Below are 26,842 nucleotides of genomic sequence, written 5' to 3' on the forward strand. Positions count from 1 at the left end.
TTTTATGAGTACGGGGTAAAGCCTTGTGGCTGTTCTCAGCATCACACGCAGGTTGGTGGGAATATGCGACATCCAAAAATTGGGCCCATCTCCCCGCGAGGGGGACTCGAGTAAATGCGTCGCATAGGGGGTGGGTGTATTGCGTTAACGTTTAGTGTTTGGGGGGTTGGTGCTATCACGTGTACACCACGCAGCTATCACGCCGCTGAGTCGCCAACGCACGCCGCTGACGACGTAGTTTGAATGAGTCAAGGATATAATGCGCGTTCGTAGCCTTTGATTCTGTGTCGGTTTTGTGGCGCAGTGGGAAGAGCACCATGTACCTCGCGTTCCGCCCACAGGGAGTGAATGCGTTGTATCAGCAGCTTCTTGACGTAGTTTGAATGAGTCAAGGATATAAGGCGCGTTCGTAGCCTTTCATTCTGTGTCGGTTTTGTGGCGCAGTGGGTAGAGCACCATGTACCTTGCGCTCCGCCTGCAGGGTCGTGGGATCGAAACCAGCGCCGGTAACTGCTATTTCTTTTTATAGTGTAGGGGGAGGCTGGCTGCTGCGGACGCCGACGCACGGGTTACATCGTGAGTTATACAAATGCTCTGCATTTAAAACATCCGTCGTTTGGGTCTCGGAACTTTCAGAACTGGGTCTCACACAAGCGCGCGCAGTGCTCATTGTCAAAACTGTCAATTTTTGTTGCACTGAAACGTCAGCTATAAAAAATTTGCCGTACTATATTTTAAGCGTAAAGTTTCACATAACTTTGCGGTATAAAAACACTTTTATAACTACAAAAAAATTGTACACATACTAGCGCCACCACAAAAAACGTGGGTGATGGTAAACGAGGCCAAGGCTATGTATTCAATATGGCGGCGCCCAGTGCGCATTTGTGAGGTCTGCTGCGTTGACAACGCGTGTTTCTCCTTCCAAGTGCTAGGGCGAAAAGAAGAGCCATGTCGGAAGAAACACTCGAATTCCACGAGATGGGCCTCGACGACCGTCTGCTAAAGGCGATCGCCAAGCTCGGCTGGGGAAAGCCCACCCCGATCCAAGAAAAGGCCGTCCCGCTCATCCTCGAGGGTAAGGACGTCTTAGCTCGTGCACGCACGGGCAGCGGCAAGACGGGCGGCTTCTGCCTGCCGCTGGTGCATCGTTTAATGCAGCACCGAAGCGACCAGGAACAAGCCACACGCGGCATCATTCTCGCGCCAACCAAGGAACTCTGCGGCCAGATTGCCCGGTGCGTCGTCCAGCTGTGTGGTTCGTGGTTGCGTTGCGTCGACGTCTCAGGTACCGCCGACCTCGCCATTCAGCGACCGCTGCTTGCCGAGCGGCCGGCGATCATCGTCGGAACGCCGTCTCGCGTGCTGGCTCACCTGAAGGCGGGAAATTTGACCCTAAAGCTCGAGCTGCTCGTCATCGACGAGGCCGACCTCGTTCTCTCCTTCGGACACGCGCATGACCTCAACGAGCTGCTGACGCGACTTCCCAACAAATGTCAAACCGTGTTAACCTCGGCGACGCTAAGTCCCGAAGTCCTCGACCTCAAGCGCCTGGCCCTGCGCAACCCCGTGACACTGAAGCTACGCGAGGGTGAGGACGAACAGCAACGGCTCGCCCAGTACGTCATCCGCTGCGAGGAAGACGACAAGTTCGCCCTACTCTGCGCGCTCTTTAAACTGCGACTCATCGTTGGAAAGACCTTAATATTCGTCACCACCGTCGACCGCTGCTTCATGGTCAAGCTTTTCCTCGAACAGTTCGGTGTCCGCTGCTGCGTCCTGAACTCGGAACTCCCCTTCTCCTCCCGCGCCTACATCCTGAACCAGTTCAACGAGGGCCGCTACGAGATCATGGTCGCCTTCGACGAGAAAGGCGTCGAGGCGCAGGAAAAGGGCCCCAAGAAGAAGCGGAACCAGGACCCCGAGTACGGCGTATGCCGCGGCCTGGACTTCCAGAACGTCGCCAACGTCATCAACCTCGACTTCCCCGCCACTGTCCAGGCCTACCAGCATCGTGTCGGGCGCACGGCTCGCGGAGACCGCAAGGGTACGGCCTTGTCGTTGGTCAAAGATAAGGAAGCTCATCTTTTAGACGCTGTCCAGAAGACCCTTCCGGAAGGTACGTTGAAGCCATATCTCTTCCGCATGGAGGAGATAGAGCCGTTTAGGTACAGAAGCAAAGACGCCCTCCGGGCTGTGACACGAATCGCAGTGCGCGAGGCACGTTTGAAGGAGATCAAGACGGAGATGCTTTCGTCGGAGAAGTTGCAGTCCTTCTTCGAGGAGAACCCGAGGGAGCGACAGTTGATGAGGCACGACAAGGCGTTGCACATTATCAAGCACCAGCCTCACCTGAAACATCTTCCAGACTACATCATCCCGCCTACTCTTCAGCGGAGCCTCCAGAAAGAGGGTGGATCGAAGGCACCAGCGCCGCAACTCTCCAAGCGACCCAAGTCTCGACAGGAACGGGACAAGAAGTACGGAAAGCGTCCAAAGCGTAACGACCCGCTACAAACTTTCAGTTGTGATTGAGGTCTTAGTTTGTGGCTGTTCTTCAGGTTGTCTCGTTCTACCTGCCTACATCCAGCTTCCAGCCGAGAAAGAGGCAGAAGGTGAAAGTACTGCACCTCGGTCGTTGTTGACAACACCTGTGCATCCATCAGCAAAATAGGTTCAAGTCATTGCAACGGTGAACCTACAGTTCCAATTCGTTTCCATTCAACTTGTTTCAATATGTTGAGCGCTTGCTAAGTGCTTGATTGTCAAATCTGGTTGGCGAGCCAAGTCTTGAATGGTTTGTAACAAACTTTGATGTAATAAACTTCGTTAACAAGTATAAACTACGATCTACCAAAAAAAGTCTGTTGTGGTAACTTGCTTTTATGCTAGGCACCTTAGGCACCACTGCAGCTGTTTATTGGGCAGTTGAAGAAAGCACTGTTTCTGGGTCGTTTTCAGTGCTCCATTATTTGAGGGCAAGAAGATCGCAGGCGAGGCAAAAAGAAACAACCGGAATGCTGCATTGACATGTTTGAAAATACTGCTGAGATGCTTTCAACATCTGTGTTCAGCCAGTAAGTAGTGCAGGGTAATGCAAACGATAGACAGCCTAGATGACGAAGGAAATAGAGATACCATATTTTCGTGCGTATGTCCCGCCTCTGCACATAACCTGCACCCCCACTTTCAGCCCGCCAGAAAAGAAAAAAAATCCTCGCGTATTGCCCGCACATTTGATACAGGAAAGGCTGCACCAAAGCTGCTGCTCAAGCAACACATCACATACTATGTAGATAGAAAAAGCGTACATTTAGCACCTAGAATACACTGACTGCAAGGCGAAAGTCACAAAATTCAGTTCTTAGAGTGCGCTCGTCCTTGTTTATTTCTTCCTTGTCCTTGTATGTTTTGCGCAATCGCTGCCATGGAAGGCTTAGTCAGTGTTACTGCGTAGGAGCTTCACGGCACAACGCGCATTGCCGTGAAGCTGCAATAAAGGAAATACCCTGCGTGTTATCCGCACCCCTACTTTTCCACTGAAATTTTCGCAGTTTTGGTGCGGGTTATACGCGCAAAAATACGGCAGGATCTTAAGAATTGCATTGGCCAAAAAATTTTTTTTGTTGTTTTTTGGAATTTATTTCATGCAGCAACTACATTCATTTCTTTGAGATGACAATGTTGGGCAGTTACTGAACATTGACATTTTCAATGAATGAAGAACCAGTCGCCAAATTATCCACTTTCAAAGTACATGGTGCTGTTTAACTTATAACCTACGACTTAACTGGAAAGCTTTGATAGTTGGTCACATTGTTACTACAACCAGGGCCCTTCAATTGAAGGACTCTGCTAGAACATTTGCCACGTACGAGTTATTCGAAGCAACACCATTACCACACCATTTTTGTCATACAGGTTATCTAAAGAATGCATCAACCCTATTATGACAGTCAGTTCTTGTGCCTCTAGTTCAAATACACCGCAATATCTATTGTGTTGCAGCAAAGTTGTTTGCATGCTTTGTAGCTGCATCAGTAACAGTGCCATTGTGGCTAAGCCACTTAGCCGCATTATGTGATATAACTTGTTCGAAACCCAGAACACAGTCATTGTTTGTGATAAAAAGCCCATGTACTTTACACTAAGGGAAGATTACGTAGCCCCAAGGAGTCTAACCTGTGTCATATGTGCCTCAAAGCTTGTGTAGCATATCATAGCATTCACAAACTAGAACTGGGAGTGTTGTAGCTACATTGATGCAGTTAGCTTCAACACAAGCAGTAGAAACAGATGCACGGTGCCACACGTTTTGCTAATGCATAGGAAAGTTTAGCATTTTGTTTTATCTCGGCTTCATGGTACCGTAAAGACACGTTTTCCAAAGCATTCTGTTGTTGATGTTGCAACTATGCTTCATGACCTGCCATTGCAGCGAAACTAACAAAATGGGCAAGGGCAGAAACCTATTTGCAACAGTGTTTTCTGTGGCTTTGATGGATATGCCAGGATCATTCTAAAGTTGCATCCAATTCTGCATCTACATAGCTGGAAAGCCCAAGCTCTGCTTTAGGTCACGAGACATTATGATCAGTAGCATCTGCAAATGTGCCAAAGCCTTCGAGATTTTTTCCGCGGTCCAGTTTCAAGATTTTATAATTGTGAGCTCTTAATATTCCCGAAATACATTCCCAAACTTTGATCAGCATTAGTTCTGGTCCAATTTTTGTTTTGTTTCTTTAGGATGCTTACTTTTTCAACTTTGCCACTCCCTTGAGATGGCACTTATGAGATGCCACTCCCTTGAGATGGCACATATGAGATTGTTTATATGCAAAATTACTCTAGTTTCAATGCACTGAAATAGTGATCACTGTTGACCCCTCCCCCACCTCCATGCAAATTGCTATTAGCCAACTTCTGATGCTAGGTTTAAACCTGGGTCTTATAAAAAATTTGACACAAACTTTTCTCTAATCTCTTTTTGTCTGTGCTAGCTGCCGCAGCGTCAACATGGCTGTGGGTTGGCAGGAGAGAGGTTGCAACTCGATGCACTTTTTTGCGTCGCTTCTGGTGTCGGACATAAAGATCCGACACCAAGCCAAAGGTCCGGCCAATCACATTTCATCGAGAATGGCTGTTCCTTCCAGCGTTTCTTCATAAATAGATCTTGGAACGTTAGTTTCTGCTGCATCAGAGATCGTCCTCAGCTGATGCCCTGCCACGGTGGGGCACCCAGGTCGGGGCACGAATGGCGCCCTTCTGTGCACTGGATGTCGTGAGTGGGTGCACTGGTGTCGCACTGCTGGAATCCGTTGCTTGACCGGCAGCGAACACCTGGTGCCCGGCCCTCGAGCCAGTAGGTCCGCATATCCCCCTTGCCCTATCAGAGCACGCAACAGGAAGAAAGATGGAAAACAGTGAACTCGGAGAAGGTGGCATTCCCTTTCAATGACTGAACGATTTCAGCTGATGTAATGGACCTTCGCTTCATACTGATATGCACATTCACTACTCTTATACCCACGCATTGATGCTCCTGATTCGTGGCTCTATGTGGACAATGTAAACAAAAGCGGACCTTCTCAGCTTGCTACTTGATTGTATGCGATTGCAAGTGAGACCTTATCGAAATTGAATCACTTCACGGGAGTGGTTACTATAGTTGCTACATAAAAAAAATTAAAGCCGTTCCACTACACGTGAAAGCTGTCGGAAGTGCAGAGCAGTGATTCGCCATAATGGGCTGTAGCGCCGTTATCTGTTCACTGCTACCACCCAATGCAATTCAAATTTCCCGCCTTCACAGTGCTCGTGCACCCCCTGCCTGAAACTGCGACGGCAGGAGTTCTGTTCTTTCTGTGCTTGCTTTTCCTCCCGCACAGGCCGGCGTTGCACTGCCACTTTTTTTCGCTTACGATCGTAAAAACCAACCCAACGAGCATTCCTAACTAAATGAATGCCGGCGCTCCGGGTTAATCACGTATATTTTGCCTCAAATGTACCTGCAGTTTTCTTTGCGCTATACAAGGGGGAGATGTATGACAAGCACCAGCGGCTCACAAGTTTCGAACGCTTATGACTATATAAACTGCTTGGCTTTCGAAGCCTCCGTAGGACCAATCCTCCCTGTTCTGTGGTAGGACGCTGCGACAACAGAACGCTGTGCGGCTCTACTTGGGTCTAGCGAGCGAGCTACGACGACAAGGCGAGCCCCTTGAGTGCTCTGCACTTTAAGGAAATGTGCGTGCGGGACAAAAATTGACCTTGATGTAGACTAGCCCCCTCTCCTCCAGGATGTAGCCTCCTGCTTTCTCCAGTAGCATTTTGCAGCTCTCGCTGCAGTGGATCTTCAGTGCTGAAATGACAAGTGGTTTGCTCAATTTCAGAGCACGCCAAATTTACACAGTGTACAGTTACATCAAGTGATGCCTACAGTCGCATCAAGTGAGTGATATTGCTGAAGCTATTCCTCATTAATTAGTGTGAAGTGAAATTCACCTCAACATGCCACATTCTCTATTGCATCACGAGTTCATGAAGCTGTCGCACAAAAAATGAAGGAAGCTCACTCTAGCACGCAAGAGTTGAAGGTTCTTTGTTGAATAAACTTCAGTTGTTAGTAGCGCCTCACTCGTTCTGTCTGGTTTTCTTTCACTCTACGAATTTGTCCCTTGTGTTACAAAAAAAGCGCTTTTCCAACCGTGTACAACTAGCGAAGCTGCATGCAACCTTCACGACCATCATGAAGGTTTAAGTCCATGATTGCAGCCGATTTGCTTCTTCTTCGCTGCCCCAACGACCTTTACTCCACCATTGTTGCTATACGTGCGAGCTTCATTTTTTGGGGAGCGTACACGCGTACACGTCATAGCGTACACGCATCACCTTGGATGCGTGTACGCTATGACATGTCTTTCTCGTTCCGAGCAAGTGTTGCCACGATTACGGCCAACGATGGAGTCTTTTTTGGCCAATCCTCCTAGGTGGGTATGCCTGGCTTGACAGGCGCGCGCAGGGGACGCTGGGCGGTCGTCGCGAGGCACGCACACACGAGCGCTAGGCATTTTCTTGGTTTTGTTGACTGCCGGTAGGTCGCCGCGATGCCCGCGCTCGCGTGCGCGCACTCGGCAATTTCTTGGTATTTTTAAATGCGAACGCTAAAAATTACGATTTGCTAAACAGCTTCGCTGTTAAAGTTTAAGGGAGAACAAAGACGAATTTTGCCATCTGCAGTGCATGCAGAACATTTTGCTGCACCTAGGCTGTAGTAAAGTTTTTTGTGGATTTTGTGGGTGTCCTTTTTATTATGTGATGCCAGCGCGTGATGTGAGAGCACTGCAGAAAAAAATGTACGGAATGTAGGGAACTCTCTGCAGGTCATGTATTTGATACCCCTGCTATGAGCAACTGATTAATCACTATTGTGTTACACCGTTGGAACCCGAGTCATCGTAACTGGCCTTCAAGGTGTTGAAAAATGTCAGCAAATGTAGCACCCAAGCAACCACCGGACGTCCGTCGGCCGGCCACCGTACGTCCATTCCGGCTCTAGCGGACGCCAGTTTTAGTGCGGATGGACGTACCATGTACGTCCGACATCGGATGCATTTTGGATGTTCAGTAAAAATTTCCGGAATCGCATAACGAGAAGTTCCTAAAATGAATACTGCAGTGCACGAGGCCAACACACTACCGGGCAGACAGGCAGACAGGTGAACACGGTGAACTTGCTTCACATGATTCGTTAGCGGTTCTCCATTCTTATATATCAAGCTTCTCCAAACAGATAACCGTTGGAGACGGTGAGCTGCTTCAAAAAAAGTAAAAAAAAAGACTTAATTTTAGAAATATGCAGATGAAACTTGCAATATCCAAGTCAGGGTGTTGACGTACAAAATGTTTTAAATTGAAAAGCAAAGCAGCTGTTTCGTTTTTGCTTTTATATTCAATTTAAGCCGGCATTTGATGCTTCGTAGTAACTTTGTACGTCCATTGGGGGATGTCATTCGGACTTGTACATCCGTGTCTGGATGTCCGCTGTACGTCCGAGACTGTACATCCAAACATGGACGTACAGTGGCCGTCCAAGCTGGGCATTGGATGTTCGGCACTCAGTGTAAATTGGATGGTAGAATGGTGCCTTACACGCTTATTTTTACAGCGCAGCTGTTGGCAGCTGTTAACCCTGATTGCGATGGTGTGATAGAGAATTTGCATTGCCGAATCCCGCAGCTGCACCTCATCTGAAATAGAGTGCGAGAGTGTGCCCTTTCCCGTCTTCTCGATAGGGCGCACCCTAACGTAGCTTGCGTGCTACCGCAGCAAAAGTTACTCCTCCACACTCCTCGCGGGAGGAGTGCGCGCGCCGTAGCGGTGGCAGGTGTTCGGTCACATGAGCTTTCATTTGAATTGTGGCGTGCATCTCTTGAACTTACAAATCAGGCGAGCGAAAAGGGTGTCCGACCGTAAAAAAGAAAAAAAATGGCGCAGCTTCCACTAGTGGTACAAAACTGGAGAAACAGCTAGCAGAGCAGGCGGCCCATCTCCCCTCAAAGTTCTCCACAACTGGCAAGCCCGAACTGTTTTGCCCGCAGCCTTTTACATCTCCCACAGTGAACCGCGTTAGCACGCGCTAGAACCGGCGGCAACCGGCTGCGCGAACTCGGCGTCTGTGCTCCCCACTTCAGGCGCGAACGCACGTGAACTGGCGAGGAGAACAGCACACGAGAGGTCACGCCACGAACGCTGGGCAGAGGGTTCTCGAAGGTCGAGCTGGCTGACACCGGGCGCTACTCCCAAGGCGCACGTTCACGTGCACTCGGTATTTTTCTTGCTAGTTTTTTTCTGGTAACGCTCGACGGCGGCGCTAAAGCTTAAACAGCTATGCTGTTAAAAGAGTACTGGGGGCGCTGAAGTGTTCGCAGTTTTGAAAAAAAAAATATTGACAAATGTGCAAGAACAAATTGATGGTGTGTACACCACGCAGAAACTGCATTACCCTGCAGCCCCGGCCCAATGGTTTATCCAGAATTTCGATTTTGGGCAGTGTCGAATTCCTTCTGGGGGGTGTGTTGGGGGCGGGGCTGTGTGTGTGTGGGGGGGGGGAGCGTATAAATTCCTGGGCAGGGTGCTCGTGGTTGTGAAATCTTTATTTTTTTATTGGGAGGGGGTGTGTTGGGGGGGGGGTGCACAGATCCCTGCCCCGGACAGCGGTGTGTGAAGTTTTGCTATGCTCATTCTCAAACCAGTGGTGGCGCACGGGTACGCAATTCAATGTCAGATGCAAAATACATAGCAGGGCCGCATAGCAGCAGCTTATTGTCAGCCGCAAAATCGCAGTTAGATGTCATTCGTAGCATCTCACGTCCAACATAGCTGCGCTGCCATTTCCGTGGCGTGGTATCCAAACTTCGTTTTATCTAGAATGCTTTTTGCATATAGTGTATTTACTTTCTAAAGGGCTACGGCCCACACCATTCTCTACGTGGTACCCTTCCAGTGAGCATGTCAGTGATTACATCTCTTGTGTCATGACATTCTGCTGCTTCTTACGTGTTCCTGTTGACTCCATCCGAGACGCCGTGTTGACGGTGTCGCCAAAGAGGCAGTAGCGAGGCATCTTGCTTCCGACGACGCCGGCGCAGACAGGACCTGCGTTGAAACAGTGGATCTAAGTGCTGCCACTTGCTTTCAGGTTTAATGTTTCTAGTTCAACTCTGTTCTATTCTTATCCTCGCCGCTCGCAGTCCTAAACTATATCTACAACAGTAGCTTGTCTGCCCATAATCTTCTCAAACAAAGATCCTTCTAACCTGAACGCAAGCATGTAAATTGAATTTTTAACATTTGACAACACAGAAATCCTATACCCTGTTCCCCTAATTAGAGTGCATGGAGGATTTCTCGAAGTTGGCACTAGAGATGCCGGTGAAAAATAGGCAGTACGGATAGTATGCACTTCAATGTCGCTTCTAATTGTATCAAGGGGAACAGCCACGTGCCCAGACACACAGCCAGGGAGACTTCAGTTAATAGACAAGCTCAGCAGTTCACGAACTTCTCAAGAATTCACGCCATTGAAATAATTCGTTGGTGACGGTTCTGTTGTATGACCATTTTCAATAATGTCATATTTTGGGTAAGTTATTGACAGATTGCCCTAGCAAAAATTTCAATAGGAATTTGAATTGTTCTAATAGAAATAATGTATTGGTTCTATAGGTCAGGCTATCGGTTCTATTTAAGTATTATAGGGTCAATACAAAATATATTGCCTGATAGAGCCACATGTATTGGTGCAATAGACCAATTGCATGGAGGAAAAAAAAGCTTAGGAGAGGCCCCCAGCTATCCCCGCGCATTGGCAAAAGTGTGGAGGAAGTCACGTGTTTTCGGCGGCCATTGGAAGTTGCGTTAGCAACGGCGTCCTAGCAACAGCCCGCCCGCCGTTCGCCAGTCATGGAGGAAAGACAGCGCCTGCCTTGTCGTCCGATTGCGAAGATTGCTGCTTCGCTTTGCTGCGCTGTGGTCTTGCGGAACTCGAAAAGGATGCTGCGAGTTGCGACAGCTGCGCCGATGTGAATATGTCATTTAATTTCTACTTGCAAGTGTACCTTGTACCGCGTCAAGCTTTTGCTCCGGTCGCGATCACGACGCGCCTATTGAAGTGCAGATATCGTGAACGCGCCGTCCCGTCGTACGCGCGGACACCCGTCAGGTAGATTTTCGGGAAGTGATACACGGTGTGCAGTACGTAGGCGACTTGCAACCGAACGATTCGCAACTCAATTTTTTGGTTATCGCCGCTGCAATATATAGTTTGCTAGGCCGGCAATGCGCGGCAGCGCCTTTGCAACTGTTACAAGGTAGATTCCCAGTTGATATAATTTTAGGTGGTTGGTTCGAATGCAACCGTATGCGCCGTTTTACATTCTAGGTCTCTGCATGTTGACTGGAAGAGTGCTGGATCTGGAATCTGGATCTTTTTGTGGTCTCGCTCTGGATTTCGCTTTTCAACTATTATTTTCATACTGCGAGGTCAGGGTATGAACGTTTTAAACTGATATCACCTTGAATTTATTGACACTGAGACAAGTTGAAACTTGGCGAAAAAAAGTTTATTGACGCCACCCACCCTCTCATTTTTTTACTCAATAAAACGTTTTGCCTCCTCCTCCTCCTCCTCCTTCGCAAAAAATTCATCGAAGGCACGCGAACAACGGTAAAAACATTCCACAATTTTTTAGCGTGAAATCTGCATGAAGTACTGCTTACCTATATATATAGAACGGCCGTTTAATTGACTAGTCATCTCTGGGATTGCCAGTGAAACTGCAACGCAAACTTGGGCACTTTCCAGTCCGGTAGCCGCACGGCGTTCGCCCACTGTTTGCGGCGTTCTCCATCGCTTGGGAACCTATAAACGGCGGCGATTGCAAACAAAGGATGAATGCACACCAATGTACAGCAATACTTGTCAGCGGAATGATGCACTAACCGGTGGAAAGTGACGCCCAATTCCTTGGGTACCGATCGCGACTTGCAGCCTGGCACCGAGCATTGCGGCATTGTTAGAGCGAGCCGCTTCGCAAACCTGCTGCGGCCACACTGAAGACGTGTAACAGTGTAACCGCGCGTTTAGGTTCACGGTCACGCGCTGCAAAAGGGCCTTCTACCTGCCTATCAGCTGATTTCCGCCGGCTCGGCGCTGGCAGATGCAGACGACAAGAGAGGCGATACAGGACGGAGGAGGCGGAGAAGGTGCACCGAGAGAGAAGGCAAAAAGAGTCCGCCAATGGCATGGAGGGCCAATGGTCCGCCATTCGACTTACAGAAATGGCGTTTCCGGCTGCGCTGGGTGTGACGTCAGGGCCTCTCCTAAGCTTTTCTTTCCTCCATGACCAATTGGTATTAGTTACAGTAGTCTAATAGTCCAACAGCTATTGGTTGTATCAGCCTAATAGACGAATACAGATATCTATTGGTCAAATACATTTTCCACTGCTACTGGGTTACAGGCACTGACAAAAAATTGAGTTAGCTTTTTGAGCACAACTGAAGGTTCTGTCGTCATTTGGAGCTTCAATTAGAAGCTTCATTTCCACTTGTAGGTCCAATATGTGCGTATTTCTAAGGCTTATTTAAAACTCAATCTCACCTCAAAAGAAGAATCTGTCCCCTCCCTACCCAGACAACACAAACACATCCTCAGAATGTTTTAAGCACGCCCTACCGAGGACATTATGACATCCTGAGGACGTCAATTTAAAGTCCTGGAGAGATACCCAAGTGATCTTATTACTCGTCCTCAGGATGTCCTCAGAGCATCTTAAAGTGGGCACCCGAGGATTGCCTCCGCGCATTTTAATTATGTCGCTGTCAAACAGGAAGGGAATTAATGCCGCCAAAGAATAGCCCTACCCGAGTGCAGGCCCACGCGGAGCATGAGCCTCTCCTGCGGCCTGTGCCGGATCCGGAAGTGACGCACGCGGCGCAGCAGGTGCAGCGCCATGGAGGCCACCTGGGAGGCGTGCGCCACTCGCGGGTGCCGTGCCAGGCCCCCGACCACCATGTAGGCGTCCCCGATGGTCTCCACCTTGTACACGGCGTAGTGGTCGATCACCGCGTCGAAGCACGTGTACAGCTCGTTCAGAAGCTCCACCACCTGCAGGGGGCGCATACAGTGATGACGTCACAACCATTAGCGGAAACTGGGCACGCGGTAATCAACAGCGCGACTAAAAGAGGGACGAGGGCAAGCGTGAGGCAAGACAGGGGGGGAACAGATGGCCAATCATCGGCACTGGGAATGCGGAAACATGCGCCACAGTGCAAGAAACAATACAAGTTTGGTTTATTAAAAAAACTGGTTTGTCCCGATAACAGTACTACAGTGGAAACTCCACAGCTACTTTCGGCGATTTCTCTGACGTCACAGAATCTTGATTGTACGATTGCTGGCCGCTGGCCCAAGACACCACCAAAACACGACTGGGAAATTGCCGTGAGGTCCGTAGTTCCATTTTATCATATTGCTTGAAGGGTGGCATGCTGTCAATCACACATTGATGAGCATGACAGGTCACCCATAACAGGTCACCCATAACAGGGTCACTCCTGCCCGTGTACCACGTCACGATGGCTCGGAATTTGAAAGTTGTTCGCTATTCTCTGCATTTCTTTTCGGTCAAAATAACACCTTTCACGGCTGGAATGGAGCTGAATGAGCTACCAGAGTGTAGTTCTTTCAAATTCAACAATGTTGTATTTTGTTTAACGGCCCCCTTTTAAAGAACGACGTTCACACATGAAGGGAGTTGCAACACTAGCTGCTACCACTTGCCACACGTATGAAAAACTTATGGTGCGAGTGCTTGTACTGCCTGCTAAGTCGCGCCGTCAGTCATTTAGGGAAGAAAGCCACCGTCCGAGGTGTACATCACAAAACGTTGTGATTGGCTACCAGGAGTCGAAAGAGAACAGGCTCTTTAGCAACCTTAGCTCAAGAGTTTTTAAAAACCATTGACCTAATGATACGCCAACTATCTCGATGTGGTTTGCTGCACATTTTTGCCCCTTCAGGCCGAAAGTGCATTTGGAAATCAAATGCAGCAGAAAACGTGTCTTAGAAGGACGACAAACTTAGCAAGTTGGTATCGGTTCGTGGCGAAAAACTGCGCGAAAGCGTACGCACTTCACAAAAAGGAAACGGACAACACGGGCACAGGTTTAAACTACTTTTTAATGAAATTAACAAGCTATTGAGAGAGTCGGAGACTCGCGAAGGAGAACGGTTTACACCGAGAGCCGAGGATCCAAAAAAGAATTCATCAGGAAGCGGTGATGATGATTCGGGAAGCCGAAAAGATGAAGATGAGGTGACGATGATAGCCCGTCCTACAGAGCATGGCGATGGTTTTCAGGATATGTAGATTATTCTGGCGCTCACATCATAGGCAGCGTGGTAAAAAAACACAGATAAACCAGTAAACCAAAAGCGAAAAGCAAGCGTGAACATTCCTCACTCTCTCTCCCGATCATCGTTGTGACATGCCCAACCATGAAGCAGCAAAATATCGCTTTTCACTCTCTGTGGGAGCCACTGAAGGCTGTCTCACGCAGCAATAAAACATGTTTTGTCGCTAATTACACATTTACGGTCATTTTGAAATTATTTACACTGGTGACGCAACACCTCACTTTGTGCCGGCTGGGAGCAGCAAGCGATGCTAGAAGTGTTACGCCGGTTTATGACGTGAACTGCGCACTTTGGCGCACCGAAATTGCACTTGTGGAAGCCACAAGTGCTATTTCTGTCTTAAGGAGGCGGTGTGGGCAGACGTTTCTGAATCATCTGCATCTGAGGACATTGCTGCAGCTTTGTCTTAAAGTTGGCTTTGTCGCGAAGCATTTTTACGCGGAACGACACGCCCAGGCATAGCGCACGCGCTATATGCGGCAAAATGCAGAAGTGGCTGCGAAACATTTTGCATGGAGAGGCCATGAAGAAAAAATGTAAGCTCAGTCCATTAAGACATGGCTCTTAATTAGAACAATTTCTTTTAATTTTTACGTAAACTCTGTAGAAATTCCCAGTCTTGGTGTTTTTTTCCCGTTGATTACAAATATTCCATTTTTTTAGTCAGTCAATTAGTTGCCAAGATAACAAGCGATAATTAGTCTTTTTTGCACAAAAAATAGACAAAACAGTGTTGGAAATAAAACTGTAATCTTTATATTTTCCAATACTATGAACCCTGGTTAGTGCAATGAGAGAATCGGTTGTTTGATGCACCGCTTGTACCTAAATTTACAACCCATTAAATTTTGGTGTTTGAAATGGGCTATCAAAATGGTTCCTTGCAATTGGTGCAACCGAAGTTTACTGAGCTGTAAAATTAGGTCCAAGCGGTGCATCAAACAACCGATTCTCTTATTGCACTAACCAGGGTTCGTAGTATTGGAAAATATAAAGACTACAATTTTATTACCAAGACTGTTTTGTCTAGTGTTCCTCCAAAAAAGGCTAATTATCTATTGTCTCGGGAACTAATTGACTGATTCAAAAAATAACGCCACATATGAAATCAGGGGGAAAAATCAGCAAAACTGGCAAGTTTCAAAGAGTTTACTTCACAATTGAAAGGAGCTGTTGAGCAATGCATCCTCTCTTAAAATGTATGTTTTGTCCCTGCAATACCAATTTTTTTCGCGAACTTCGAAGAAATAATCGAGGTAGTAGAGGAAAGACATCAAGCAGTAACGACTTCCCACCCACTTTCCGCCGGTTTCTCTGTGACGTCACAGAACCTTGTTTGTGCGATTGGCGGGCACCGACCTAAACCACCGCCAAGAAACAGGACTGGGCGAGTGTAGCGGGGCCTCTAATTTCGTTTGATCGGATCACTTGAATGCTGACGTGCAGTTACTGATAAAGAATTTTAGTGCCGGCTCATAACACGTCACTCCTGCTCACATTACGTCACTATGGCGCGAAATTTGTAAGTTTTTAAACACTACTTGCGTTTTTTTGGTTAAAAACTCCCACCTCCCCTCACGGGAACCCCTGTGTAGATGCGACATATAGGCGGAGCGCCGAAGGGACCGCGTTTTATAGCGCGCATAACGTTAAGGGGACTGCGTAAGCCGGTCTCAGTCGATGACGACGTTGGTGTACTTGTAAAGCGGCGTGGACTCTAGGTGTTTGAGCCAAGCGTAGATGTTGCTTCGCCGGAGAACGGCACACCGGTTATATGCGCAGCGCGTCCGAAGGAGAGGAAACCGCGGAAGAGAGAGTACTGCACATGCGCCGGCCCCAGCGCGTCTGCCACGGCTATGACGCAACGTGCCGCGGCTATGACGCAACACAATCCAACACAATCCACTTTAATCCAATCCAATCCAAATCCAAATCCAATCCAAGCCAAGCCAATCCAATCCAATCCAATCCAATCGAATCAAATCCAATGCCCCTCGCGAGAGAGTGTTCGCTATCGGAGAGGAGAGGGGGTGAGTGGCGGAGAGCGCAGCTGGCGCGGCGGGGAGAATGGGGGAGGGGTGGACAACGCCGACGACAACGACGACGACGACGCCGGAGGGACAAGGCGAGTGAATCAGATGCTCTGCATCTAAAAATGTCTTTTGAGGCTGTAATAAAGTTGAAGCTGCGGAAGTCCAGTTCTTTCAAACTGAACAACGCTGTATTTTGTCTTCGTGGTCCCTTTAAAAGCCTTCTGGTGTCATTCGGCGCCAACACGGAAAGTTATCAGGGGAAGACTGGTGTCCAGAAAATTGTGGCCGGTTAGCTTGCGCTGTGCCTGCAAATCTTTTCCCCGGGGGTCATTCGGACACATCAAAATCGTTGAGCCCGTTTCCTAGGCTTCCCATAGAGATGCTAAACCACGACGTGCAGCCGCCAGCCACAACCGTAAAGTTAATAAGCGTTTCCGCGTGGGCTCAACGAGGAAATACGTCTGTCTGTCTGTCTGTAACGCTTTGTATGTCACACTCTCGCCGCTTAAGAAAGTGCTATCAATAAAACCACATTTGGATTTTACGCTTAGATATCAGACTGTTTATATTGCGCTAAAATACGTCTTTCCAGCGATGCCTGTGCGTAGAGCAGTGAAGACGACTATAAAGGAGATAGGGGTACAGCGCTAATTAAGAAACATGGGGTGTTATAAATGTACTTATTAAACACCCTAGGGCCGTTATACACTCGTGTACGAGTTCTCGTACTCACCATAAGGATGAACTGCCAGCAATGCACTGGAGTGTATTAGTGAAGACGACTTTGAAGGCGCTCGGTGTGTACAGCGGAGCTGCATGCTTACAAATTCATCTGACAATTGCCTCACGGACGTCTCTGGAATATATTCCCGCGGGCCTCCTCAATCAAACCTGTCAGCGTTAAAACGTGACTATACTCGGGAACAAGTTATGAACGGCAATAGCACTAGTACGGCATCACTCCGCCTAAGCGATGGACCCGGATGTCAACGGGCGCGCGCGTTTTGAAAGGGCACTGCCATGAATGCGTGATATCGTCTGCCCTTCCTCGCGTAGTTTATCGTTGCTGCAGTAGTTTGTAAGCGTATTAAGCCCAGAAAAATCACGGAAACGGCTCGTGCCATGTTCAAAACACTCCCAATAACGCACTACTTGCACCGCGCGGAGTAACATCCGGCTGCGCTGATGAGGCATAGCGGCAACTTCAGAAGATTAGGATGCTGGTGGACGAAAAGCAGAGAGGGGAATATTGCCTAGGACAGTAGCAGGGAAAAAAAAGTATTTCGGGCCTAATAAGCTTTAGTGCCTGCCCTAAGCAGCGCTAGTATTAAACCAAGAGTGTAAAATATAGTTATATTTGTCCTTTTTGGTAAGATGACATGTCATCTCCCCGCTTCAAAGGGGAAACCAATAGGAATCGTCATCATCATCAACGTTGCCGTTTTTAAGTTGTACCCTAGTATAGCACTGACAACGCAAACCACTAACCTCCATGGCAGTGCTCTGAGCCGACAGGCGGGTGAAGCCCACGATGTCGCTGAAGTAGATGGTGACGGAGTCGAAGCTCTCCGCCTCGACCCTCTTTCCACGCTTCAGCTGGTCCGCCACGGTCCTGCCATGGCGTCCGATCAGTCGTGCAGGAGAAATCAAAGCCCCTTTCTCAGGAGAAACATGATTAAAACGCGAAACTTCCTCCCACGCAACCAGAGTCAAAGTCCAAAATCCACTCTCCCAAAGCCGAAAATCCACAATCCAAATCCAAAACCCAAAAAGCCAACGTCAAACCCTACACCTCCGAAGTCCAAAACCAAAGTCCAACCATGTTTAGAGAATGAAGTGCATCATCATCATCATCACTTTCCTGTAGTGTGGTTAAAGATAGCTTTCCTGCAGTGTGTTCCATCGCCATCATCACTTTCTTGCAGCGTCCTTAAAGGAGCCATGAAGACAAAATACAAGTTGGGTTTATTAAAAAGACGGCTTAGTCCCGATAACAATGATACCAATATCATCGCAATCTTCGAACAAATAACGGAGATATTGAAGAAAACATGTGAAGCAGTCGCGACCCCCTAGCCAATATCCCGCAACTTTTCTATGACGTCACGGAACCTTGTTTGTGCAATTGGCGGCCGCCTAACTGACCTGTCGCGACGACACATGACTGGATGTCTCTAATGGGGCCTCTAGTTCCATTTGACCGCATGACTTGAATGCTAACGTGCAGTTAACGCGCTGAAAATTACGTTTTATTGTTTGCCCGTATGACGTCATTCTTGCTCATACACGTCACTGTGGCGCCAAATTTGAAAGTTTTTAAATACTTCTTGCTTTTTTTTCGTTAAAAAAACATCTTTTGTGGCTGTAATGGAGCTGAGTGAGATACTGAATCCTAGTTCTTTCAAATTAAACGAAGTTGTATTTTCTCTTCATGGCTCCTTTAAAGGTGGCTTTCGGCAGTGTATATCGTGATCATAACCGCTTTCCCGCAGTGCGTTTAAAGTTGGCTTTACTGCATTGCCTTTTACTCGGACGAACGACGCTATCAGTGGCGCATAGAAAGTTTCGCTTAAAAAATTGAAAGTTTTTTCGTTGTTTGAGAGTCATCACGTCGACAAAGCGAGGGACATTTTTAAACCTTGGAAATCATGTTTCAAACCGAGAATTCGTTCTTTTCGTTTGGAAATTTTGTTAACGAAACGAGAGCGTCGGCAGTCCAACTGCACTTAGGGCACTTTTAAAGCGAAGCTCCCTACGCCTCAATGATGGCGATGTAGTTGCGTCAGAACGCACTGCAGAAAAGCCAACTTTACAGAGTACGTTTCCACCAAGGAGGCTAAAAAATTGCAATTTTTTTTAACCTCCTTGGTTTCCACGAAGGGTACATGACGATGATTATGATGATTGAAACGAGAAGCTTTCTCCGGTACAAACGCAAAGTGTACAATCTAATCAGCCAAAGTCCAGATCAATAGCAACGCTAGCGTAACCAAATAAGCACGCTCAGAAGACCCAGCCACGAACTGATAGATACAAAATCGTAACATCACATACGGTTAGCTCAGCGTTGTCGTAGATTTGGACTCTGGCTGATTGGATTGTGGACTTTTCGTTTGCGCGGGAGAAAGATTCGCGTTTAAACCATCTTCAAGAAAGGGGCGTTAGACTTTTTTTTCACCGACTATACAGCTTCTGCAAGTTCGTTTCTCTTTACGTTACTCCTCGCCCGTCCTTACGCACCCCTTTCCGCATTCGATCTTAATTACTATTCTTAGCTTTGTTTTATTAATAACTATTATTATTAATATTATTACTGTTGTTTTATCTCATCCTTTTATCTATCACAGAAGTCGTTTTTTTCTTCCTGATTTGTGACGCACGTGCTTTCGCAGCCATTCAGAATTTAGGCAGCGTTTTGTTGGTGCAGACGACGGCTACGCCGGATTTTTGTCTGAATTGCCATATAATGATTTTGCATTAGCGAAAACGTAAAGAAAAAGTTGTTTTCTTTCGAAAGTGAACTCTAGAACAGCTTCACAACGGCTCACATAGGCGACTTCGTGGGTGTATACGATGCAAGAAAATAACGTACTTGAATTCTTGCCGAGTGTAACGGCAAGACATAACACACAACAGAGGCGAGGCTGCTTAAAACATGTAACAGATGCTTCGTATAACGTATAACAGAAGCTGCACAGGAAAAAGAGAAGGCTGCTATGATTTGTGTCTCCATTTTATTTGCTACATTTATTTCCTCCGGCGGGTGTATGGCAACAAACGGAGGGGATTGAGCAGCTGCTCCTTTCCAAACAGCCCGTCCCTGTCACAGCTACCTCAGTTTGCCGTGAATGCTGTTATACCAGCGTATGTCACCGTTAACTTGCGGTTATAAAGTCGTAGTCCACCACTGTATCCTTGTTACGGCTGTGTAAAGCCGAGAGGGAAGCAGAAACCCGTAAACCCTACAAGAAAAGAAAAAAAAGGAATGTAGGAAGCTCACACTTACTCAAAATTTTAAGGTCACGAAGCTGTACGCAACCTTCCCGGGCTTCACAACGGTCAAAGTCCACGACTGCAGCCGATTTGTTTCTTCTGCGCTGCCGCAATGACATTTACTCCACTATTGTTGCTATAAGAGTGAGCTTCCTTCATTTTTTTGGAAGTGATATTCATTGGACATCACCCTGGAGGGGCGTACGTACTCTATGACGTGTACAAGTCTTCCTCGTTCCGAGCAAAAGTTCCCCCGGTTACGGCGAGCGCTGCAGTCTTTCTCGTTCTGAGCAAGTGTTCCCATGATTACGGCGAGCGGTGGAGTTTTTTTCTGGCCAATCTTGTCCAGTCTCCCTAAGTGGGTATGCTTGGCTTGACAAAAGTGCGCCGGGGACGCTGGGTGGCCGCCGCGAGGCACGCACACGTGAGCGGTAGACTTTTCTTAGTTGTGTTAACTGCCGAGCTGTCGCCGCGCGGCCCGTGCTCACGTGCGCGCTCTTGGCAATTTCTTGGTACTTTTAACTGCGGACACGAAAAATTACAATTTGCTAAACAGCGTCGCTGTTAAAAAACGCGGGATTTTAGAATTTATGCAGATGCTTTGGTGAATCATAGCTACGATGTTTCCGCCTTTCTTTTCTGTCGTGTTCGAGCAGTTTTTGCGGTGCCCCGATCCTCGTGAGTCACTGTCAACGTTCGGCTTCTTCGAGCACATGCGTGCCATGCAGTGAAGCGTGATGTGCAGCCGTGCACAATTAGGCTCGCTTTATTTGAAGCGAGGGCAATGCGCACGTTGATTATACCTCCGGAAAGTCGCCACTGTCCCTAATACTTCGACAACTACCGCTGAAGAAACCACCATTGCGATCGCCGTCACCACAACCACAGACATTACGGTTGTAACATCGTAACCATCGAGCTGAGGTTGCATGTCTTCCCCAGCCATAAAAAAATTCAAGCCCTGCATTAAATTTAATCCAGAACCACTGAATAAGCTACGCTTTACTTAAGCTAGCTTTTAATAAGTTAGCGTTTACTTAGTGACACTAATTTAAATTGTAGGGACTCCGGTACACGCCTCCCTCCCAGGGAATCAGGTGCCTCACGCCGCTGCCCTTGACACTGCCATCGAGGGTAAACTAGTCCGGGCACTGCCGTCGAGGGTGGATTATTTGGCCTGAGATACGTTATAAAACTTAGCGTTTTTAACAGGGCGAAGAATAGGAGAGAAAACACGGTACGCTGCGCACGCAACGTGCGCAGCACTATTGCCTATACTCGGTGACAACTTAAGAACGGCACCGGTAGCTGCCGCTGTGCCTTATCACCGTAGCCGGATGTTTCTCCGCGCGGCGCAAGTAGGGCGTTACTGGGAGTATTTTGAACATGTCGTGAGCCGTTCCCGTGATTTTCTGGACTTAATATGCTTATAAACGACTCCAGTGACGACAAACAAACTGCGTGAGACAAGGCAGACGATATCACGCATTCATAGCAAACCCCTTTCAAAACGCGCGCGCACTGACGTCACGGGTCCGGCGCTTTGGCGGAGTGATACACTACATGAGGTGGTGCCGTTCTTGAGTTGTAACCGAGTATAGTGGCCTTTCTTTCACCCTTGTTCTACCTGGGCAGCATCTCGTAGAGCAGGGCGTCGGCTCGGCGCTTCTCCTGCGCCAGTTGGTCGGTGCGCTGGTCGACCAGCGCCTCCAGGTTGGTGGCGTACGTCTCCATCATGGCCAGCATGTTGTCCACGATGCTCGGCTTGCTGCGTCCACCATAGAGAGAAGAGGTGGCTTCTGAAGTGCGTGCGTGATAACAGCAACTCCGTAGGCTTGAAAACTGCTATACGTTGTTACGTCATTTTTACGGCGCAAATGCTTTTTGCGTAAGATACATTCCAATTTTCGTACTATGTGCTCTTTCCTTCGCGATATACCTAATTGAGGAGGGCGTGAGAGCGGATGGGGAGGTACTGATGAGGAATTTCTTTGGCCATGTCGCTCATTGTTACAGACGGTTATCACTTTAAAATCTCCTTGTTTGCGGGACTGAAATGTACAGCAAGCAGTTTGAATTTTCCGGGGCGTTCAGGGGTGCTTACTACAACCACATCATTCTCTTTATCTGCAAACAAAAATTTGTTTAGCTACGAGTGTGACATTTTACACGCGTCACCTTCAGGCATGGTCCCGTTGGAGAAAAATGGCCGGTGACGAAGCAAAGAAAACTGCACGGAGTGAAGGGTGATGGTACAGTTTATTAAACAATGATAAAGTGATAGTTTACACCGATGTGATATGATTAGTGCGCGAAGTTTGAGGGCCGTGACGGTGGCCGGTATGACGTGAATAATCCGAAAAGATGAAACGAACAGAAAGATTTCGAATGTGTTCAATTTGGTCAACTAGATGGGAATGGTCATTCCAAAATAGACCTCGTCAACTGTATATTCGCATTCACTGATAACAAATTGAGAAGTGCTATAGTCTAGAGCACTCTAACCCGGTGTACGGTTTCCCGCTTCTCTTAATCCGTATTTTGAGCGCAGCAGCTGCGATAATTTCATTTTGGTATACAATGTTGTAAATAATTTATAAAAGACATACGTATGTACGCAACCATCGGCGGCGCGCACCACTGGGCCCTGGCTTCGGCTAACCTCAGCCTCAGCGCGTTTAGTAGCAGCGGTGGACGAGACACCCGTTCTGGCTGCATCACTATAAAGAATTGCGCAGGGTAAGAGGTTTATATAATGTTTATATATAAGGCTTACATAAGGTTTACATCTCGGTTTTCTCTTCTGATAGAGAGACTTCTCTATGACTGCAACGCAACAAGGAGATCTCAGGACACAGCTGTTCGCGCCGCCGCCGCCGCTAAGCCTCGTCTAGGGCGGCGCGCTTCACAGCAGCCGCCACGAACAGTGCCACGCCCGCCGCTCTCCTGCTCACTTTCCCGCCATTTTTAAAGACGATAGTCTTTCTTGGGCTACTTAAACCCACAAATTTTGGTCTGTCTGTATGTCTGTCTGTCTGTAACTCGATTCAGCCACCCGGCCAAATTAAAATTGGTATTGCGCAATAGTCTTATATACTCATAGCCAAATGCAAGCGTCTAAGCCCGGTTTATATGTTCATACTTGTCAACTTTGTTGAACAAGAACAAGACATTACGCAAATATTAGACAGGAAATTAGTACACAAGGGATATTTACAGTGTTCCTTTATTAAAAAAATTCATGGATGCTTGGTTTTTCGATAGCAAATGATATTTTATATCTACTGCAGAAAACCGCCGCCTCCTGGCGGCATATAAAAAATCACGCAGCAACAGCAACGAAGTTCCACTAGCTAGGTTCCACGTTCTGCTTGCAACGCACGTGGAGCACAGCCACGCGGTTCTATAAACCTTCAAGTCGGCCGCCTCCATTCACGCGCGTCTCCGCCGTACTGCAGCGCTGGCATCGAGGAACCCGGCCTGTAGCAGTGGAACGCGGTAAATTCAAATCGCCTTGCGCAAAACCTTTGGTGTGTTTACCTTGGGATGAGCGCGACGGTACAGGAACAGCATGAGAGGTGAGCGGGAAAGCAGAAGGGGGCATTTCCTCGGCAAATGTCAACAAAGACTATCGTCTTTTGACGACATTTGCACATTTGCAACGAAAAGAGCAAATACGCGGCCAATTTTTTTCCTCCCCTTTTCTCCTCATGCCACAACTCTTTCCTTAGCTTGCCTCGTCGAAACGTCTCCGCTATGACCACTTTGTCTCCCCATCCGCTCTGGGCTCATTGTTCGCTCGTCCTATAGTGTCAAGGTTAGGCACTGCATCGCGTAATCTAAGGGTTGCGCAAAAAAAAACGAGCTTCGCAAGCTTACAGGCCCCGACGCATGGGTCTGAGCCGTGCGCGAACAGCCTTGAAATCGGGCCGCTGTTCGGGCGCCTCGGCCCAGCAGTCGCTGAGCAGCGCTCGCACGTAGTCTGCGTCCCACGGTTCGGGAAGCTGCGACAGCGGGGGCCGGAACGGACACTTGCGGCTCTCTACCGGCGGAGGATGGCGCACACGTTCCACAATCTCTGCAAGAACCATCTCTGCATTAATCAGCCTGCAAGAATCGGTCCGTTCCACAAACTCGGCAAGAATTAGTCTGGATCAGCATGCTGGTATTTTGGATGTAAACATAGTGCATTATGAGATATCCTTTGGCCTCCCACGTAATCGTTCAGCCCATATATGTTATCAAAGGTTGGTCGTATACTCGGCAACTTCGAAGTGGTTCAGTGGATGCAATAACAATAGAGAGTTTTAGCTAACCGTTTTCGGCGGTCCGCTCCGGTATCGGCGGCCCGCTTAGCGCAACCGGAGCCAATGACGTTCGCGGCTTTGCGCGCCGCGCATGCGCAATGGCGCTCCCGCTTGCTATCGGCGCGGAGCGTGAAAAACGGTCAGCTAAAACTCCCTAATTAAGGAACAAGGACTACATGAGCATAGCTCGTCCTCAACTTCGCCACACCCCCTCCCGCTTCCTTAATTTTACAGCGAAGCTGTTTAGCAAATCGTAATTTTTCGTGTCCGCAGTTAAAAATACCAAGAAATTGCCGAGCGCGCGCACGTGAGCACGTGTACGTGAACGCGGGCCTCGCAGCATCCGCCCGGCAGTTAACAAAACCAGGAAAATGCCCACCGCTCGTGCGTGCGTGCCTCGCGACAACCGCCCAGCGTCCCCTGCGCACGTTCGTCAAGCCAGGCATACCCACTTATGTAGATTGGCCAAGACTGCGGCGACCACCCGGCAGTTAAAAAAGATCAAGAAAATGCCAATGCTCGTATGTGCGTGCGTGGCGGCAACCGCCCAGCGTCCCCGGCGCACGTTTGTCAAGCCAAGCATAGCCACTTAGGGAGATTGGCCAAGATTAGCCCCCCACCCCCGAAAAAAAACTACAGCGTTTGCCGTAATCGCCGCAACACTTGCTCGGAATGAGAACGACTCCAGCGTTTGTCGTAACCGTGGCGAGACTTGCTTGGAACGAGAAAAACACTTCATAGCGTACGCCCTTCCAACGTGGTGCCCAATGATTATCACTTCCCCCCCGAAAAATGAAAGATCAGTCTTTTAGCAACAATGATGGAGTGAAGGTCGTTGCGGCAGCGAAGAAGCAAATCGGCTGCAATCGCGGACTCAAACCTTCTTGATGGTCGTGAAGGTTGCACACAGCTTCGCTATCTCCGAGTCTTGCGCGTTAGTGTGAGCTTCCTTAATTTTTTTTTTGGTACAAAGCGGCACCAAGGGAGCAGGACTGGGCTAGTGCATGCTGTTTCAGCTGTCAGACTTCGCCTGGAACTGGAACTTGGCACTTGTTCAAAGATGTCATCCGAGTCAGCAGGAAATACATATTACCGGTTGGGTTGAGATTGGTCTTTCCGAAGGGTCCCGCCCTGGCCAGAGTCTCGAAGAGCACTATTGCGAAGGAGTAGACGTCGCCACAGGGCGTGCCTTCCGGCGGGCCGTCCGGATCCCGCAGGAGCTCAGGAGCGCGCCACAAGAGTCCTGCGCGTGGACGTTTTGGAACGACCAGCTTGTTCCAAAGCCTGTTTTCTTATCGCTCTCTTCTGCAAAAAACGGACCCACACGGAAAGTGTTCCGTTCTTCCTAAAACCGGCTATGCGGAAAAGAGAGACCAGCCGGACCATGTCGGGCTCAGTCGGACTAAGAAGAAACCACCCTTTAAGGACGCGTTTTGCAGAGAGGGACAGCGCGGATATGGGAAGAAAGGAGGCCTTACACAGATGAACCCTTTCCTGCTTCTATTGTTTACTTGAAATGAATTCATGCTTTTTATACTGTATAGTCCCTTATATTTTTTAAAGAGCTTGCTGTGCTGTTATTTATTGCTGCCTAAGTTTTAGGGCCGAAGCCCCTTAGGTGCTGGGGCTGTTGGCGTCGCCTGTCGTCGCCGTAGTCTCATGCAGTCACGGTGCTCAAACACCGGGGCACTCGTTAACGCCTCGCGCTAGAGAGCGTCGTGCTTCAAATACAAGATACTTTTGTTGCAAAGCTGTAGACCTCTACCTCCCAACGGTTTCATCTCCGTTGGCAAAAACGCCAAGGCGCCAAGAATACACTTATACACTGCATTCGCCCCTCCCAGGGTTTCACGTTAGCGGAGATGGCCCGGGATTTTTTGCAGTTATTACCACTGTTGTTAACTTACCGAGGGTCCCGGTACAGTCATCGACTTTGAGACCCTTGCCTATTATTGTTTCTACTTTTGTGTTATTTGTATAATGCACTTCAGTAAACTTCTTTGACTCTTTGAACGTATTTGCTTTTTCTTTTTCTTGCGCCAAGAGGTGCAGCCCTAAAGAATCCATTCGCGTTTCAACGCGCCCGATTTGAACCCGAAAAGACACTCAGCTGTGGTCCCTGCAGGGTTTCGGGCGGTCTCCCTGCCGGTGCAGCGTTTCGTCGTCCGCATTGTGCTTCAGCTGCGCCAGTCCGAAGTCGGCCACCTTGAGGACCCAGCGGCTGTCGACGAGGCAGTTGGCCGACCGCAGGTCGCCGTGGGAGCGAAGGGGGCTCTCGTGCAGGTACACCATACCCTGAGGCGTGCCGAGGAAAACCGTTGCTTGTGTTGCACGAGAGCTTAAAATCGGAAGTGCGTATGAAGTATATTTATTCATGGACCCTAAAAAACCTTAACATGCCTGAAGAAAAGAAACTCTCTCCTTTTCGATATGTGCGGTGGCAAACAGACGTTCTTTCGAGGGTTCAACATACCGTGTCCGAGGTCGTTGCTGAAGCCCCCGGAACCGTAAAGTTCATCAACTCA

At 48.4% G+C, this 26,842-nt stretch overlaps 1 protein-coding gene and 1 pseudogene across 1 annotated transcript in view; one reads left to right on the forward strand and one right to left on the reverse strand.

Moving 5' to 3' along the window:
* The first annotated feature begins 866 nt into the window (after positions 1-866).
* On the forward strand, positions 867-2,676 carry LOC144165703 (putative ATP-dependent RNA helicase DDX56 pseudogene; annotated as a pseudogene).
* A 156-nt stretch (positions 2,677-2,832) lies between these two features.
* The window catches only part of LOC144165688 (speract receptor-like), a 110,812-nt gene continuing 86,802 nt past the window's right edge, over positions 2,833-26,842 (reverse strand). The window contains 9 exon segments of the mRNA XM_077695496.1: positions 2,833-5,386; positions 6,270-6,361; positions 9,559-9,657; positions 12,427-12,670; positions 17,506-17,629; positions 21,638-21,778; positions 23,890-24,088; positions 25,411-25,560; positions 26,429-26,612. Of these exon segments, the coding sequence (XP_077551622.1) occupies positions 5,210-5,386; positions 6,270-6,361; positions 9,559-9,657; positions 12,427-12,670; positions 17,506-17,629; positions 21,638-21,778; positions 23,890-24,088; positions 25,411-25,560; positions 26,429-26,612 (1,410 nt within the window). The 3' untranslated portion in view covers positions 2,833-5,209.

The sequence above is a fragment of the Haemaphysalis longicornis genome, unplaced genomic scaffold, assembly GCF_048455015.1.
Source record: "Haemaphysalis longicornis isolate Haplotype H1 unplaced genomic scaffold, Haemaphysalis longicornis Haplotype H1 scaffold_147, whole genome shotgun sequence".
NCBI lineage: Eukaryota > Metazoa > Arthropoda > Arachnida > Ixodida > Ixodidae > Haemaphysalis > Haemaphysalis longicornis.